This window comes from Chiloscyllium plagiosum, unplaced genomic scaffold (assembly GCF_037043375.1).
Source record: "Chiloscyllium plagiosum isolate Xiang-an unplaced genomic scaffold, Cpla_swu_hap1 HiC_scaffold_22, whole genome shotgun sequence".
Taxonomy (NCBI): Eukaryota; Metazoa; Chordata; class Chondrichthyes; order Orectolobiformes; family Hemiscylliidae; genus Chiloscyllium; species Chiloscyllium plagiosum.
Window position 1 is genome coordinate 22,741,439 of NW_028270160.1, and position 17,673 is coordinate 22,759,111.

The 17,673-nt window shown below is 37.8% G+C and overlaps 1 protein-coding gene across 1 annotated transcript in view; it reads left to right on the forward strand.

Annotated features, from left to right (window-relative positions):
* LOC122561217 (GDNF family receptor alpha-1-like) overlaps positions 1–15,881 on the forward strand; it is a 204,058-nt gene extending 188,177 nt beyond the window's left edge. The window contains exons 5-9 of the mRNA XM_043712814.2: positions 1,630–1,739; positions 4,072–4,206; positions 5,216–5,403; positions 11,896–11,949; positions 15,591–15,881. Of these exons, the coding sequence (XP_043568749.1) occupies positions 1,630–1,739; positions 4,072–4,206; positions 5,216–5,403; positions 11,896–11,949; positions 15,591–15,764 (661 nt within the window). The 3' untranslated portion in view covers positions 15,765–15,881. The remainder of the gene's footprint in view (positions 1–1,629; positions 1,740–4,071; positions 4,207–5,215; positions 5,404–11,895; positions 11,950–15,590) is intronic.
* Positions 15,882–17,673: the final 1,792 nt, after the last annotated feature.

The following is a 17,673-nucleotide window of genomic DNA, read 5'->3' on the forward strand; positions in this document are numbered from 1 at the left end:
GATGGTTTGGATCATCTGTGTTTATAAATTCTAGCTCCAAGCTATAAAAGAAACGTATTGTCTTCTTTTTCTGTTATACATTTCTGATGTATTGAAGTGTATCAGATACTCTGAAGTCCTTCATATAAATCAATCAATTAGTTCTTAGTTGAAAGTTTAACAACAAATAGTTTTCATTTATTTCTGTTATAAAACCTTTATTTAAACCATAAAACTAGTACTTTATCAATACCTTAGATTTGCTCTATAAAGCTGCCTTTGGGAGCAGTATGGATACAATTTATAGAGAGATATGTACTAAAGATGCTGGCCTTGATATTTATGAAAAAAACAGGATAGAGTGGTAGTGGAGCAATTCCTAGAAATTTTGGAAACATGTAAGTCCACCTTATTATTCTTCCATTCAGTCTCCCTTCCAGCAGCTGGCCAGGTTGGTGGGTGAGGTTACAGCACATGGTCTCAATAAGGGGAGTGTTTGTTCCTTAGTTTTGACTGGTCATGAAGCAAGGCAAACAGGAGGCATTGAGGCAAGTATCAGCAGAGTAGGGATGGTCAATTGTGAAAAGGGAGATCATAATCAACAGAACGTATGCTAGCAGATTAGGGGAGGATTCTTAATACTCCTGGCTCCAAAACAGTACTGGAAAAGCACGTACTGGTTTGATCTCACTGACCTTCTCTCCCTTTAGCCATCTACTTCCCCAAATTCTAAAATTAAGTTTAAATCATGTTCCTAACTGCACTACAAGAGCTTGATTTAAATAGTAGAATTAAGTGTCCTGGCTCTTGGAAGCAGGAAACTCAAATGCCACCTATAACTGTAAAGATGAAGGCAGGCTTATGTTATATTTGGTTCTGAAAGGGTTGATTGAGTGCATTGTAATGATGTCATGTGGAAGTAGGATCTGTGGGAGGCAGACCCCAAAGCCAAGTCCTCTCAACAATCTTTGAAGTGATGTAAAGTCTATTTTAGTAACCTGTAAAAACTTGGAGAGATATTATAAACTTCATCTTATTTACTCTTCAAGACTCTTCATGTTAGACTCTTCTTGTTGCACAATGGACCAGATAAACCCCTGAAGAATTCATTCATTTAATGTCATACAGCCATAGAGATGTACAGCATGGAAACAGATCCTTCGGTCCAACTCATCCATGTCGACCAGATATCCTAAATTATTCTAGTCCCATTTGCCAGCACTTGGCTCATATCCCTCTAAACCCTTCTGATTCATGTACCCATCCAGATGCCTTTTAAATGTAGCTATAACAGCTCATTCCATACTTAAAGGATACGGATAGCAGTGCACTCCCTGGTACGCACACAGCGGCGTTGGGGTCATGATGTTTATTTCTTAAACATCGACCCCACTCATGCTACAATGGGGGAGGGTGGCTAATATCAGTATCACAGGGAATATTTTTGAAAGATGTTGTTTCTGTATTCGAGAGCAATCATTGTTGTAAATATATTAATGAGAAGTGCATCTTACCAGAAAGTGTTTTCAATAACACTTTTAAGAAATTATATTTGCAGCGCTCATTGTTATTGCACCAGTACAAAAAGCTTCTTTTGTTTTCATGCTAATGCGATAATGTAATGATTTTCCTTATTTGATCTCTTCACAGGTCACGGCTTGCAGATTTCATTACAAACTGTCAGCCGGAACCTCGTTCTGTAAGTGGCTGCTTAAAGCAGAACTATGCAGCCTGTTTACTTGCTTACTCTGGACTCATAGGTAAGCTTTAGTAAAGAGGACACACTTCCTTACATTATGTACAATTATGTGGAATCTATGCAAAGAAACAGCTATTTGTCTCACCTGGTGAATGTTGCTGTTCATGCTCCATACAAGCTTCTCTATACCACTCTACACCATTGTTTCAATGTATCAATTTATTCCTTTCTTCCCTATGTGTCTGTTTAACCACCTCATAAATATATCAATTACTCCTTGTGGGAAGAAGTCCCATATTCTAACCACATTTTGAGTCAAAAGGATTCTTATGAATTTCCTGTTGCATTTAGCTGTGACTTCTTTATATTTATGGTTGTTAGATTAAACTGACTCTCGAACAGCCTCCCCATCCACAAATGGAATTATTGATCAGGAGGCTCCAGGCCCATTGTCTACATGTTAGGAGGCAGTGTTAAAAATCACACATATACCAGGTTATAGTCCAACAGGTTTTTTTGGAGGCAATAGCTTTCGAAGCACTGCTTCTTCATCAGGTGGTTGTGGAGCAGAATCATACAACACAGAATTTACAGCAACAGGATTGCAGTGTCATGGAATGTAATATTAAACAAATTTAGCTTGAGTCTTTCATCTTTTAGAATAATAATGTTAGTTTCAGTTCCTTCATATGTAAATCCCAGAATTTTTTTAAGTTCAATCCTCAAGATAGCTTTTAACAATAGGTGCCATCTCAGCTCAGATAATAAGATGGCACCTATTGTTAATAACTATCTTGAGAATTGAACTTTTAAAAAGTTCTGGGATTTACATATGAAGGAACTGAAACTAACATGATTATTTTAAAAGATGAAAGACTCAAGCTAAATTTATTTAATATTACATTCCATGACACTGCAATTCTGTTGTTATAAATTCTGTGTCGTATGATTCTGCTCCACAAATACCTGATGAAGAAGCAGTGCTTCGAAAGCTAGTGCCTCCAAAAAAAAACCTGTTGGACTATAACCTGGTGTTGTGTGATTTTTAACTTTGTCCACCCCAGTCCAACACCGGCCCCTTCAAATTCTTTTAGGAGGCAGGAAGACTTGCAAAATGGCACAGTAAGCCATGGGCAGGTGCTGAACTTTCTCTAGCCACCGTACCATTTTACAAATGGTGTGAATAGTGACAGATGAACTGCTCATTCAGAACCAATTTAAATGGCTTTATCTTTATTGGCATTTTGCCAGTGGCAGAAGATTCTGATACAACAGGGAGAACTGTCAGATTGTGATTTCCATTAGGCCCTCGTGGAGTTGTTTCTATTTAGGCATGTCCTTGGAGGAGTCTAGATTAGAGTGATGCTGGAAAAGCACAGCAGGTCAGATACATCCGAGGAGCAGGAAAATCAACGTTTTGGGCAAAAGCCCTTCGTCAACCCTGATGAAGGGCTTTTGCCCTTTCAAACTAACCCACCCAGACCATTGCCCGAAACGTCGATTTTCCTGCTCATCGGATGCTGCCTGACCGGCTGTGCTTTTCCATCACCACTCTAATCCAGACTCTGATTTCCAGCATCTACACTTTTGCATTGTCCTTGGACGACTCCACCCATGCAGTGACAGTGCCCATCCCAGTGATAACAATGTTACCTGCCTCAGTGAGGTTCATCCTGGCTTTTGCTGAGACCAATGTAATTGGCTTAGGCACCCCCAGCCCTTTCTTAGTAGACTTTGACAGCACACACCATCTTCTTCATCAGCTTTGCAGTTGTACTGCTGGTGCTGTTGAGATGCTAGTCCTCTGATTGGATTGACAGTTCTTTGGGCAGGTCCCTAATCTTGATGGGTGTCATGGATAAGATGTAGTCTCAGGTCCTGCTACCTGCTGAGGTGGTGTTACCTTGACCCATCAACCAACCTACTTTTGGGTTTGGCAACAGTACCCTGGCATCTCCACAAAATTTAGCCCATCATCTTTAAAACCACCTCATCAATGTAAATGCGATTAAACATCTTTGTTCAAAGGCAATCACCATTGACTGGTTTATCTGAATGATCTGTTTCTGTCTTATAGTCTTATAAGTTCTGTACCTCTAAGTCCATGTTAGACTCTCACTTTCAGCATGGATCTATTATTGAATGACAATGCCTGAGAAATGGCTTATCTAATTTTCCATAAAACTGTCTTTTATCTTGCTTGGTACTATTGATGCTTGACTTTGAAAAATGGAAAACAGTAATGGGTGAGCAATTTCTTGCTATTTTTGAACACTTGCTTCTTTTCTAGTAACTATGATATGACAGCCAAAGTGTTTTATCTCAGAAAAAAAAACAGTTTGTGTTTGGTTAAATGAATGATCATTAAATTTGATCTTGGCTTCTCTTGACAGGAACTGTCATCACCCCAAACTATATTGATTCCACCGGCATCAGTGTGGCGCCATGGTGTACTTGCAATGGAAGTGGGAACCAGAGGGAAGAGTGCGATGAATTCCACAATTTTTTTAAGGACAACAGATGTTTCAGTAAGTTCAAATAGCAATTGTATTTAAATTTATTATTTAATTGTCATCCAAACACAAAATATCGATGATATTGTCTGACAGATTGTAAAATACTCTAACTTCCGATACATCTGGATGAAAAAGCCTCTAGTTTACCTTGTCTTTTATGAGATTTGCCCTTTCAAAATATATTTGAAATTAACAAAACTAACTGAACATTTATACATCTATTCTTGATGTAGAATACATACCTATGCGCATAAAAACAGAACGGTAAAAGAAAAATACATAAATATTGATCATGTTATTTCAGATAGATGTAAGTAGCATTGAAACAGATCATCAATGCATATTAATTTAACTATACATCAAAATAACTACCATAAGTTACTTCAGTGACATCCATTATTCAAACAAAAACCACTGCCTCTGTTAGTGAGACAATGGGGAATATAATTCTTCTCTAATCCTGTGATGCACTTCAGCTGAAGAAGAAAACATACCAACAGTAAACACTTGCGTGGGAGATTAGACTAGATTAGATTCCCTACAGTGTGGAAACAGGCCCTTTGTCCCAACCAGTCCAAACCAACCCTCCGAAGATTAACCCACCCAGACCCATTTCCCTGTGACTAATGCACCTAATGCTATGGGCAATTTAGCATAGCCAATTCAACTGACCTGCACATCTTTGGACTGTGGGAGGAAACTGGAGCACCCGGAGGAAACCCATGCAATCACAGGGAGAGTGTGCCAACTCCACACAGACAGTCACCCGAGGCTGGAATCGAACTTGGGACCCTGGTACTGTGTGGCAGCAGTGCTAACTACTGGGGATGGGCAGTATCAAAAATATCAAGGCTTTTGCTTAGTCCCATCAGTGATTCTTGGCACAATATTAGTATCATGTAATTTGGTGATGCTCACAATTACTGAAACATACTTAGATTTTTCAAGTTATACTTTACTTAAATGTTGATTAGAGTTTAATGCAACTGCATAGTATTCTTATTTTTGTTTAATTCTACAGAAAATGCGATACAAGCATTCGGTAATGGCACTGATGTGAATATTTGGCAATTAATGCCTCCTGTACTGACAACAGTATCATCGAAACAGAACTACACACCACAGCATAATTCTGAGTCAGTGAGCTATGGCAATGAAATTCACTCAGCAGATGATGACAGTGTCTTTCCTTTGTGTGCAAATTTACAGGTAAGGGATTGATATAAATCCGTAGAAACCAAACAATGCCTACATGATTATCAAGGGTAATCATAGCAAAGAATTGAGAAAAAAACACTGATTAATTAGTATGAAGTAGAATACTCACATCCATGGCTTAAAACCTTAGAGATTTAACACTAGACATGAGGTAACTTGTCATCTTGTCTTGTCAGATGTAATTGACAGTTGTATTAGCAATGCGCTGACATTGCCAGGCTGCACAGATCTGTTGCCAAAAGATTTTTTTTTCACTTTTACTGTATGTTAAGACAAAAAAAAGCCACTTGATTGTTCTGATAACTCTTTGTGTGTAAGTCAAATTCAATAACTGAAACTGGCCAGTTGATCATAAAACAATTTATTTTTATTTTAGTGTGGCAGTTATTGTGAGACTTGAAGTTCAATTAAATAAAACATTTATCTTGGCAGATAATCAAAGGGTTTGGACACATTACCACAATTGCAGTATTCACAAAAGAAAATTGTCCTTCAGCAAGAATACATTATTGGTGCCAATAATGGTGCTCCCTCTCATTGTTCACCCTTAAAGTGAGAAGATTTATAAATTAGATCTGTAAAACACACTACTTAATACCTATCCTCTTGAAAATATTTATATTCAGTGATATTTAGCTGCATAAGAATTGAAGTATAAATATTAGTAGCCATGTCTTGCCAACTGAAAGAAAAATAATAAATACTGTTACAGAATTGTAATTCATTTGAAAGCAGAACAAATGGTAGCATTTTATTTTCAATATTAATTAAATTACATAAAACTGTATATAAGACCATAATTACAGTTTTACAAAATAATGTATCCAAATAAGTTAGAATATTCAAGGGAAATCCTTGATTGCTACAGGTCATTTCTTTTGGTACAATCTTTAATCATTCTTCAGGGTTTATTTTTACTTTTGATCAAATTGCAGGTAGAAAAGGGAGATGACTGTCTTGCCTTCTCAAAACAAACTTTAGGATTGAACCATATTATCCCAATAATGTGTAATTTTCAAAAGCCTCTAATACTTATGATGCCAAGCCATTCAAGGCTATGAGACAGCGCTGGAAAATTGGATTACAATAATTAAATGGTTGGTTTTGTGCACCAAAGACTCAATGGGCTGAAAGTCCTTTTTCTATGCTGTAGACTTCTATGACTCTAATGTAGCAAGAATGTTCTGTCAGGTGTCCTGACAAGAATGGGAAGAAGGCTGAAGGCATGTTCAAGGAATTAGATGGGAGCAGAGATGTTTAACTCAATAAAGCTTCAGCAGATGGAATATGGTCATGAAGGGATTTGTTATGAAGAATGAGGTACGGGGTTTGGGAAGTGGAGATCGACAAGAACAAGAACCATAAAATATGAGATTAACTCTGACAATCAATGCAGATGGCAGGTTCTACACAAAGTGGAATTATGTGTGATGGGCTTGGAAAGCCTTTGAGAAAATCTTTCTGAAAGGGAACTAAGGCCTGCTTAAGATAGCACTAGAGTGAAATGAGATAGTGGAAATTTTTTTCTCTTCTAATAAAGTGCTCACCGAGTGCAATAGGCTGTTCTTATGCCAGTTTTTAAAAATAGAAGTCAGACTGGGTTCCACTCCTACAGAAACAAAAATTGGAAAAACTTGACAGAACTTGTAGCATTTACAGAGAGAAAACATAGTGCATTCTGGGGACATGGATTCAAAGCGTTTGGGGACATGGATTTTTAGCGTTCATTAGCAGAAGGTTTGAATTCAAGAGTCGTGAAGTGATGTTGCAGCTGTACAGGACCTTGGTTAGGCCACATTTGGAGTACTGTGTGCAGTTCTGGTCGCCTTACTTTAGGAAAGATGTGGAAGTTTTGGAGAGGGTGCACAGAAGATTTATCAGGATGTTGCCTGGAATGGAGAATAGGTCGTACGAGGATAGGTTGAGAGTGCTAGGCCTTTTCTCATTGGAACGGCGAAGGACGAGGGGTGACTTGATAGAGGTTTATAAGATGATCAGAGGAATAGATAGAGTAGACAGTCAGAAACTTTTTCCCCGGGTACAACTGAGTGTTACAAGGGGACATAAACTTAAGGTGAAGGGTGGAAGTATAGGGGGGATGTCGGGATAGGTTCTTTACCCAGAGAGTGGTGGGGGCATGGAATGTGCTGCTTGTGGGAGTGGCAGAGTCAGAATCATTGGTGACCTTTAAGCAGCAATTGGATAGGTACATGGATGGGTGCTTAAGCGAGGACAAATGTTTGGCACAACATCGTGGGCCGAAGGGCCTGTTCTGTGCTGTATTGTTCTATGTTCTATGTTCTAAAGCCCACCAAGACAGTTCTTTGAATTTAAATTCTATTAATAGATCTAAAACTGAAAGCTAATCTTGGTAATGGTGACTATGAAACTATAATTGGTTGTTGTAAAAATCCATCTGCTTGGCTGTTTTTTTTGGGGAAGGAAAGTTGCCTTGTGTATATTTGGCTGCAGACCTCCAGAATATGATTGAAACTTAACTGCCCTCTGAAATGACCTCGCAATCCACTCACTTTAAAGGGATTGCAATAGATTCTGGTCTTGCCAATGATGCACACATCCCATGAAAGAATACAGTTTTAGAAAAAAGACTTGTTCATTTTGAGCTGCAGAAAGTTTGTAGCTTCATATAAGTCAGTCAAGCAATCAAACAGCAGAAGTACCTGGTGATACTATGGTAAAGCTTTCGCTCCAGGAGTAACAATTTTATTATTTTTCAAACCAGTAGTAAATCTAACTTTTTAAAGTTGGTAAATGAAAAAAAGTGAACACTAAAATAATTATTTAAACAAAAATCTATAATGAATTAAGATTGTGATGAAGTATTTCATTCCCTTGAAATCTAAACAGACCAAAAAGCTTATTTTGTTTTGAGTGAGAATCAAAATGTATAATTGGGTTCTGCACACACCAGTGACCAGAGTGTCAATTTCTCTTCTCCAGAACAGTAAGATTCAAGCCTAAAAGGTTTTCTGACACTTTATGCACCACCTCTAGCTGATACTCTAGTTTGTTAAAGATAGCTCAGTGATCCCAACAGAATATATGAGAGTGTGTGAGTGCATATTTTCATTTGTTTCAGGAAGAGCACTTATCAAATAGTAGAAGCATGTTTTCAAGATATTTACTCAGACTCCACAAAGGCTGCACTGCACAATAAAAATGACATACTTACTTTAAACCCACATAAAAGCTTCTTATTGAGTTCCTGTTAAAACTAATGGTTAACTGACTCACATAAATCGGTAGCAGAAATATACATGACCAGCATATCCAAATGGAAACTGAAATCAAAGGGAATTTTAGGGAAGACAAAATATGATGAACGTGAAGTTATGTTTATTCTAATAGAGTCAGATTCCTTCATTTTACTTAAGGATTAAAATGATATTCTAATTAAAACAGAAATGTATTTGTTAATAAGTCGAATCATTTAATTAGATAACTCTCAAAGCTTTTTGAAGAGCTTTTGATTCTATAAGAGGTCCCCTACTGAACTGATGGAATTTCCCTGCCACCAACAGCTGAGATCCCGGTCCCCCAACAGACTCTTAACCTATATCTCTTCATGGCCTGTCTGTAAAATCCTCACAGCTTGCATTCCTACCTGGTTTTTTTTCGTCAACAACTTAGACTCATTGTTTTACAGTTTTTTGTATATGTCATTAAAATAACATAGATTACAAATAACTGAGGTGCCAGTATTGGTTGTGCCATTGTACTTGTCAGAAACTGCCAATTTGTAAATGCTCCATTAATGCCTACGCTGCATTGTTACATTTTCTAACTTCCTCTCTGTTTCAGAATCTTGGGAATTTCAGGAAATTATAGTCAATGCATCACGTATCTCTGCAGCTAACTGTCTTAGATTCCTAGCACATAGGTCATCAGGTCCTGGATTTAGTCGGATTTCATTCCCTTAAGTTTCTCCAGTACGTTTTCTGTGCACATCATAAGTTCAAACTAGTGGAGCTAGTTTTCCAAAGGTAGCTTCCTAATGGGCCATCTCCATACTTGCCATTCTTATTGAGCATGGTGTAAGAGCTCCAGATGTGGCCAGTTTAATTGAAAGGTTGACAGCTCTCGGGCCTCATCGATGGTAGTGGGAACTGCTGAGGCAGTTCTGAACATGTGAGCCCACCTCAAAATTGAGGTTAATAAATGAGGCAAAGACCAGGATGGCTGTTCAGTTTCTGGAATCCTATCATTTTCATAGTTTATGATACTTCTGTAGGTTCACTGGTGCTGCAGAGGAATACAACAAAGAAACACACATAAATACAAGGTTAAGAATTGAGTTCATGTTCTCAAAGGAAGAGCAGAGCCTCTGGAGTGTCCCATCAATTGTGGCAGCATACTACAATCTTCATAATAACGGAATCAGGAACAAAGAGACAGTCCGTCTCAGAAGATGCTAGAGTGATAGAAGAGAACAATGCTGATACTGTAAGGCCAGGCGCATGTAGAACAGGAGGCTTATGCCATTATAATGGCTGTTACAGGCTGGTATTCACATTATGATCTAGAATTCTCAGTTTATCAAAACTCTTCCTGCGCTCACCAAATGCTCACTGAACAATGTAAAATGTTTGCTTCACACACCAAGCTGTCACATTCTATTTTGAGAGTGCGTTGCTTGAAAAGCACAGCAGGTCAGGCAACAACCAAGGAGCATGAAGGCCGGAGCCCTTCATCACGAATGAGGCTGGGAGCCTCAGGGGTGGAAAGATGAATGGGAGGGGGGTGGGACTGGGAAGAAAGGTAGCTGCGAGTGCAATAGGTGATTGGACGTAGGGGTAAAGGTGATAGGTCGGAGAGGAGGGTGGAGTGGATAGGTGGGAAGGAAGATTGACAGGTGAGACAGGTCATGAGGGCAGTGCTGAGATGGAAGGTTGGAATTGGGGTAAGGTGAGGGAGGGTCAATGAGGAAACTGGTGAAGTCCACATTGATGTGCTGGCGTTGAAGGGTCCCGAGGCTCCCAGCCTCATTCCTGATGAAGGACTCCAGCCTGAAACGTCGATTTTCCTGCTCCTCGGATACTGCCTGACCTGCTGTGCTTTTCTAGCATCATACTCTCAACTCTGATCTCCAGCATCTGCAGACCTCACTGTCTCCTGTCACATTCTATTGCTGAGCCATACATTTAACACATTGTTATAGGAGATTATCAAAACATGAAGGAACTCTCATCTTCAAAGTTTAGTTACAACTGTTTACAAAAGAACATTTGTTCTGTCACAATATACAATTATTGTGAGCAGTTTTTCTCTGCCCTGTTATAAGCTTTATTTTATGTATCACCTTAGATGTTGCAAAATGATATGAGCACTTTGAACAGAAGTGGTCGCATTTTCTGTTTCATCCAAGAATTGAGATGCACACAAATCAACTGTTTATCAAAGACCACTTTGCTGCTGGGTCCTGAAAAGATAATGTTAAAACATTGAGTACAGGTTTCCAGTTACAAGCTATCAGTAGGAGAAGATACCTCACAATATCTTTAAACCTTTGGGTAGGAGTAATTGAATATCACTTTAATTCCTCTGAGATGCAACATGGTAGAAATTTGCAATCCAGTTTGATGATGGTATCTCTGGATTTACAACCAACACCTGTACTTTTTCATTGAGAGGGTGGAATTTTAAGTTTTGGTGAAAGCAAAACAGAAAGTAATGGCTGGCCAGTCATTATTCATTGAGGCCAAATAATGGTTCCATTGAAATAGGCAGGAATGAAACACAAAACAAGTGGCCCATGCTATGTCTCCTGATAAAACCTGCATGTCTTCAGGACCAAGTATTTGCAGCATTACCAGATCAACATGAGATAATTTAGGAACTTATCTTTTCTACAACCAGTTCCTCTACCAAGAGCTTGCTTAGCTCATTAACTGCTAAAAGCCCTCCAGTCATAGAGGTTATAGTTTTGTTTTGCCATCATATTAATTTACAGGGACAGCCTTGTCCCAAGAAGCGCAGCTGCTCTCCCACTTTGTGAGACATCAGCTTTGTCCTGACCGTATTATTTAAATTAGTTGACCACAGAGTTTCTGATAAGTTCAGGATCCTATGATCTTGTCAGATATAAATGCTACGCTTCAGTACTTTGATCAGCAGAACAAAGTTGCAGAAATTTCCAGCCCTTATGCTTTTGTCTCACCAGAAAGTATCACTCCCTTTCACTTGACCTCCTTTAAGGGCTTGACTGTGATTCTCACCGACACCGTGCTCTCCAATTACCAGCTTGGGTTGCCTGCCTTTTGTGTTTTAGTCAGCTTTAGGCTGCATCACTTCCCCCTCCAATTCCAGTGGGAATAAGACATCTTTGTTTTTAGTGTCTTCTCTGCCATCACTGCTCTGCATGCCACAATCGACATCCTGTTATTTTCTTTTCAAGTCACTGCATTGTCCTAGTTAATTTGTATACCTGTATTAATCTAATATTTCCATATTTTTTGTACTCAGGCACAGAGATTACAATCCAATGTATCAGTGAACCCAGACCTTTGTATTACAGAGGTAAGCATTTAAGAAGTCAACTCTTGATAGCTCATTATGGGTTTTTTTTTAAGAACAATAATTTTCACCATCTGAACTTGTTTGGATAATTTGAATTCCTATATAAAGCATTCACAGGTTTGAATTTAATTCAAAAGTAATTCAAACCTATTTATGGAAAGTATTTCGTACTATTCTTGCTAATTTTTTTTCAGAAAATGTAATTTATACTTAACTAAAAGGAATGGTAATTGTTGCTTCCAAGAATTAGAATTAAAAATGTTCATTATTTAATTAAAAATCACACAACACCAGGTTATAGTCCAACAGGTTTAATTGGAAGCAAACTAGCTTTCGGAGCAACGCTCCTTCATCAAGTGGTAGTGGAGGGATTGAGCCCTCCACTACCACCTGATGAAGGAGCGTTTCTCCAAAAGCTAGTGTGCTTCCAATTAAACCTGTTGGACTATAACCTGGTGTTGTGTGATTTTTAACTTTGTACACCCCAGACCAACACCGGCATCTCCAAATCATTATTTAATTAGCCTTGGAATTTCATATTTCCAATTGATAATAAAAAGGTGTGCCTGCTGTTCAAGGTAACTTTTTTTTTAATGATACCTCAGTCATGTCTTGAATGGGTGAGTGCAAATAGGCTGTAAATTTAACATGAACATTCATTTATATTCTCAAAAGTATGTTAGGTATCCAGGGACATTGTATTTCTTGCCCCTGTGATAAAGTTCTCTTCAAAAGAAAGTCTTTCCAAGCCTTATTGTCAATACTGCCAAAGGAGAATCTATTTACCTACCCCTTCAAAAAATATTGCATTGCTTACACAAACAGACATTTTGTGATATTACACACTTTACCCTTCTGAATTGCATATATTGGAGTAAGTTTTACCTAAGATAGCTCAAAAACTACCACGCAAACCTTTTCTTATCAGAGAGTCACTTTGAGTTGTTCATTAAATGCTGCAGAGCATTCTTCTGCTCTTTCTAGCACTTTATAAAAATAAGCTAGTATTCCTTCAGTACAGAAACATGCTTGCAACATATATTTGTGGCCCGTAGCTTTCTTTCTTACTGTCGTTAACGGATTTCACTTTTTAAAAAATTCTTTCAGTGGGTGAAATCATTGTTGGCCAACTCAGCATTTTTTTTATCCTTGTTTGCCATTGAGAAGATGAGCTCCTTTCTTGAACTGCTGTATCCATCTGCTGTAGGTACAGTTAGGAATCAAGCAGTTAAGAATCAAGCAAGTCCCAGTATTTTGATGTAGTGACAATGAAGAAGCAGTGATGTAATTCCAAGTCAGGATAGAGTTACTGTTTGGAAGGAATTTGTCGGTGGTGTTGTTCCCGTGCATGTGTTGTCCTTATCCTCCAATTAGTTGCTAGATATCTTGAGTTTGGAAGGGTATTGATGAGTTGCTGAAATGCATCTTGAATATGGTACTTTATGTCAATAGTGGAGATAGTGAATGGTTAAGCTCTTGAATAGATGCTGATCAAGCAGGCTGTTTTTTTCTGTACGGTGTCAAACCCCTTCACTGTTATTGAAATGACATTCATTTAGGCAAGTGGAGGCTATTCTATCACAATATAATCATGTCTTGGAAATGGTAAACACCTTTGTGGAGTCAGGAGGTGAGATACCTGCCATTGAAGTCCCAGGCTCTGGTCTGCACTTGTACCCACTGCATTTATATGGCTGATCCAGTTAGGTTCACCCCCTTAAAGGCTGTCCCTTTTCCAGCAATGTTTCAAAATGCAGCTGACCGGCATTAAACAGGCAAAATCATCCATGCAGAATAGATTACTCCCCACACTGTTCACCACCTCTCCCACTGCCCAACCCACTCCATATTTCACATGGTCCAGTTCTGTTAAAACTGAAAGGATTGAGTTATGTGTGGATTTCAGACTTCATTTTTTTTCAAACTCCTATTCCCTCCTCCCCACAGTTAAAATTCCGAATACCATCAATTCCTTAATTATTATATATTTCCAATTTCTTGCCCTCCCAGGATAATCATGGGAATAATTTAAGGCCATGTATGTACTATTCATGCAACCTATTGTATTCCATCAATGATATGCCTCTAAAGAACTGAACCACTCTAGCTCTACAGAATATTTTATCCTCTATTCTGATCTTTCAATTCTTTTTATAATCAGATATTTCTCTGGCTGCTTGTTAAGGCCATTAATCAATATTGCATTAAGTAGAGTTGATGAGATGTTGTCTTCAGCCAACAACTACACTGTGGGAAATGATGTTCCTTTAATCTCCAACTTCATTAGGGTTTTGACAATGTTACATTCATATCCTCTAGCCTTGCAGTCATCAGTTAATTTGAATATCCTGTTAACAATCCACATCATATAACTTTACACACAATAATTCTCACTATTTCTTTCCTGAATGAGAATAATTCCACCTCTAATGTTATATTTCCATAATGAGGATGCCCATAGACAGTAGTATGAAAATTGCACATGGGCACTTGAACAAATAAACAATCATTTCTCCATCCAAAATCTTTCCCATAAAACACAATTATGCTCTTGAGAGCCAAGAGTACTGATCATTCCCCTCCACCAATGAAGGCAGCCTGGAAGGGATCAATAGTATGAAGTTTACAGTGCATAAGTGTGGAAATCTGATGGAACTAAATAATTTCCTTCTTATTATCCACCACCTCCCACACTTTTAACATCATCAGTGCCCCATCCCTGGAAAGAAAGGTGAATGAATGATGCAGTGCAGCAAATTATTCACAAAGGGTAATCAGTAATCAACTAGAAATGGGATAATTTATTGTGGTTATATGCCTCCCTGTTCATCAACATCTTTAAAACTCTTCAAACATGAGCAGAAATCTGCAAAAATGCATATAAAGAAAATTAGTAATGTGAAATATTTCAGATAGTCAAAATTTTGATTGCACATTTCATGTTTGATGTTCTACTTGAACTTGTGAAAATTTCTATAAAAATTATAAATTGGCATTTGGAAAAGAGTGGGATAATAAAGGCAAATCAGAAGAGATTTGTTGCAGGCGAGTAATATTGGCTGACTCGATTATGTTCTTCGGTAAAGTAACACTGAGATTGATGAGAGTCATATTTTGATGTGTGCATGGACTTTCAAAAGGCATTTAGCAAAGTGCAACATAATATGCATTTTAGCAAAATTAAAACCCATGGGATTTAAGAAACAGTGGCTTCATGAATATAAATTGGCTAAGGGACAGAAAGCAGGGAATAGCATTGAATGGTTGTTTTTCAGATTGGAGAATTGTATGCAGTGATGTTCCCAAGAGCTTGGTATTCGGACTGCTGCTCTTTTTTTTATCAAAATAATAACCTCAGTTTGGATATACAGGACATAATTTCAAAATACGCAGATAAAGTAACATTAAATATAACATTTTTACTAATTCCATTGGGTGAACTTCATTTACATTACAGGGGATGTTCCCATTAGTCTGCACCCAGGTGAATCGGAAATAAAACCAAGCAAATTGCTCAAGTTTACTGTGGTCTGCCGATTTCTTCAGGCAAATCACTGCATTTCTGGGCAGACTAAGGAAATTTCCCCCTTATGCTTGTGCTCAGTGACAGAATTAGCTAATGGAATTTGAAATGTTTTCAGACACAGATCTCCACTTCAAATGATAAGGAATTTGCTCCTGTGCAATCCAAAGAACAGACATCTCCAGAGACTTCATCTGCCGACATTCCAGAAATTCACATCAGCATAGTGGTGTGGATGGTCACCATTGTACAGTCAACACTCCCCTGTGTCTACTCAACAGAAACATTGTAATTGCATAAAAGGACCTGTATAAAATCTATTCTCTGTTCATTTTATTTTTCAGAAGGTCAAACTCTACTATGTGGAGGCATCTTGTTGAAACAGATTCATTGTAATGGGGTGTGGGGCAGGGTGGGTGGGGCAAGCATCTTATGAATTAGGGGCTATGTGAAACTTGATGCAATCCTACATTCCAAACAGAAACCTTGTGGGCATGTGGAATTGATGGATCAGAATTTAATTATGGCTGTACGTATATTTGCCCTAGCCTTAAGCTGGGAACTTGTAAACCGATTACATTGTCCATGCAACTGCTTTATTGAATCTGACAAGTTACGTACAGCACAGCAGGGATGTCATGTTATCTCCTTTGACACAGCTATTGCTCAGCAAGTTTTCAGCTGCAGGGTGGAAGACATAGTGTTGTTTTTTTTCCCCTCTTTTGTTTGTTGGATTGCTTAAGATTTAATCTTTTATGATACATTCATATCTCCTGTATGTTTATGTAAGTGGTCTGCACTCAAAACTGAGCAAAACATTACCCATGTTATAAGTCAATGTAATGGCTTTTACTGTGTCACCAATTTAAGATGTGTAATGTGCTTAAGATTCCTGAAATTGTGATATCTACAATTGCAAAATTAAGAAATTATTTTAAAGTTAGCCTTAATAAATTAAAGTTTATATTCCTTTCAACTAACGTCATTAATACAAGCACATTGTGAGCAATATTGTCAAAGCTGAAGAGCCCTAATGATGTAACAAAGTGTATTCTGGATTATTAGTGTTGTACAGCAATTCTCTCAGTAGCTATCAACCTTTTAGCTGGCATGTTGGTAAACAGCCAGAGTTTTAGGGAATAGTCAGGATTCAAGCTCCTGAATTTGACAGCTAAGTAGAAATGAAGAGGAAGAATCCCTCCGCTGTAACCAACAGTGACACTAAAATAAGGGAAAATATATGTCATATTTTACAATGGAGCATTAAAACATGTTTACACATCAAAAATATTCCTTGTCTCCTGATATAATTTATATGTTTAAAGATTCTATGTATTGAGTTGGGAAACTGTTTCTAATTTATACATCTGTAAATGCATATTTGCTTTGCATTATCCACGAGATACCAGGTGCTTCAAAAAAAGAGAAATGTTTAATAAATGAAGGGTCTGTGTTGGCGTGTTCAAATATGCTATCCTTTTAATGGACTATGGAAGTCAAGCTGGGTCATAGATTGTATAGTAAATCTAAACAGTCATCGATCAATTACATAATTTAAATGAATTATCTTGGTAGTTGTTGAAAGCTTAATTTAAAATGTCTCATCTGAAGTACAGTGACAAGACTATACAAATATTGATATGGACATACCTTGTATTTAATATCGGAGAAAGCACAGGCATTTTCTTCCAAACCAAAAATACTAAAATGAATTAAAGTAACAAAGAATACTGAGAATGCAGGATGTGCTTATGCATATTATGGTCCAAATTTTGCTGTCAACCCTTGGCATCATTAGTCCTCTGAAACTGAGTAATTGCTTTAATTTGCACATACACCGTTAAATGTGGAAAACCACGAGCTGCTGTCAGTGATTCTATACTTCCCCATATGGTGCATTATTGAAGTTTCTTCCAGTTTGCAATCAACCAGAAACTAATGACAAAACCTAACCTGTTACACTATTAATCCTGCTTTAAACACCTTTGAAAATGTTATACTTTGTTGAAGGTGTCACTGGATGTTTGATGGCATAGTAAGTTTATAATTACTGCCGTGAACAATTTTACAGGGCCTGAAAAAATAATTTTCTATTTATGGGTGGTCATATAATTCCATAGTAGTTAAATAAGTGCCACTCTTAAAATGCTAATTTAATATTGTTTGTTTTATATTTCAGCCTCTAATCCCACATGTTTGTC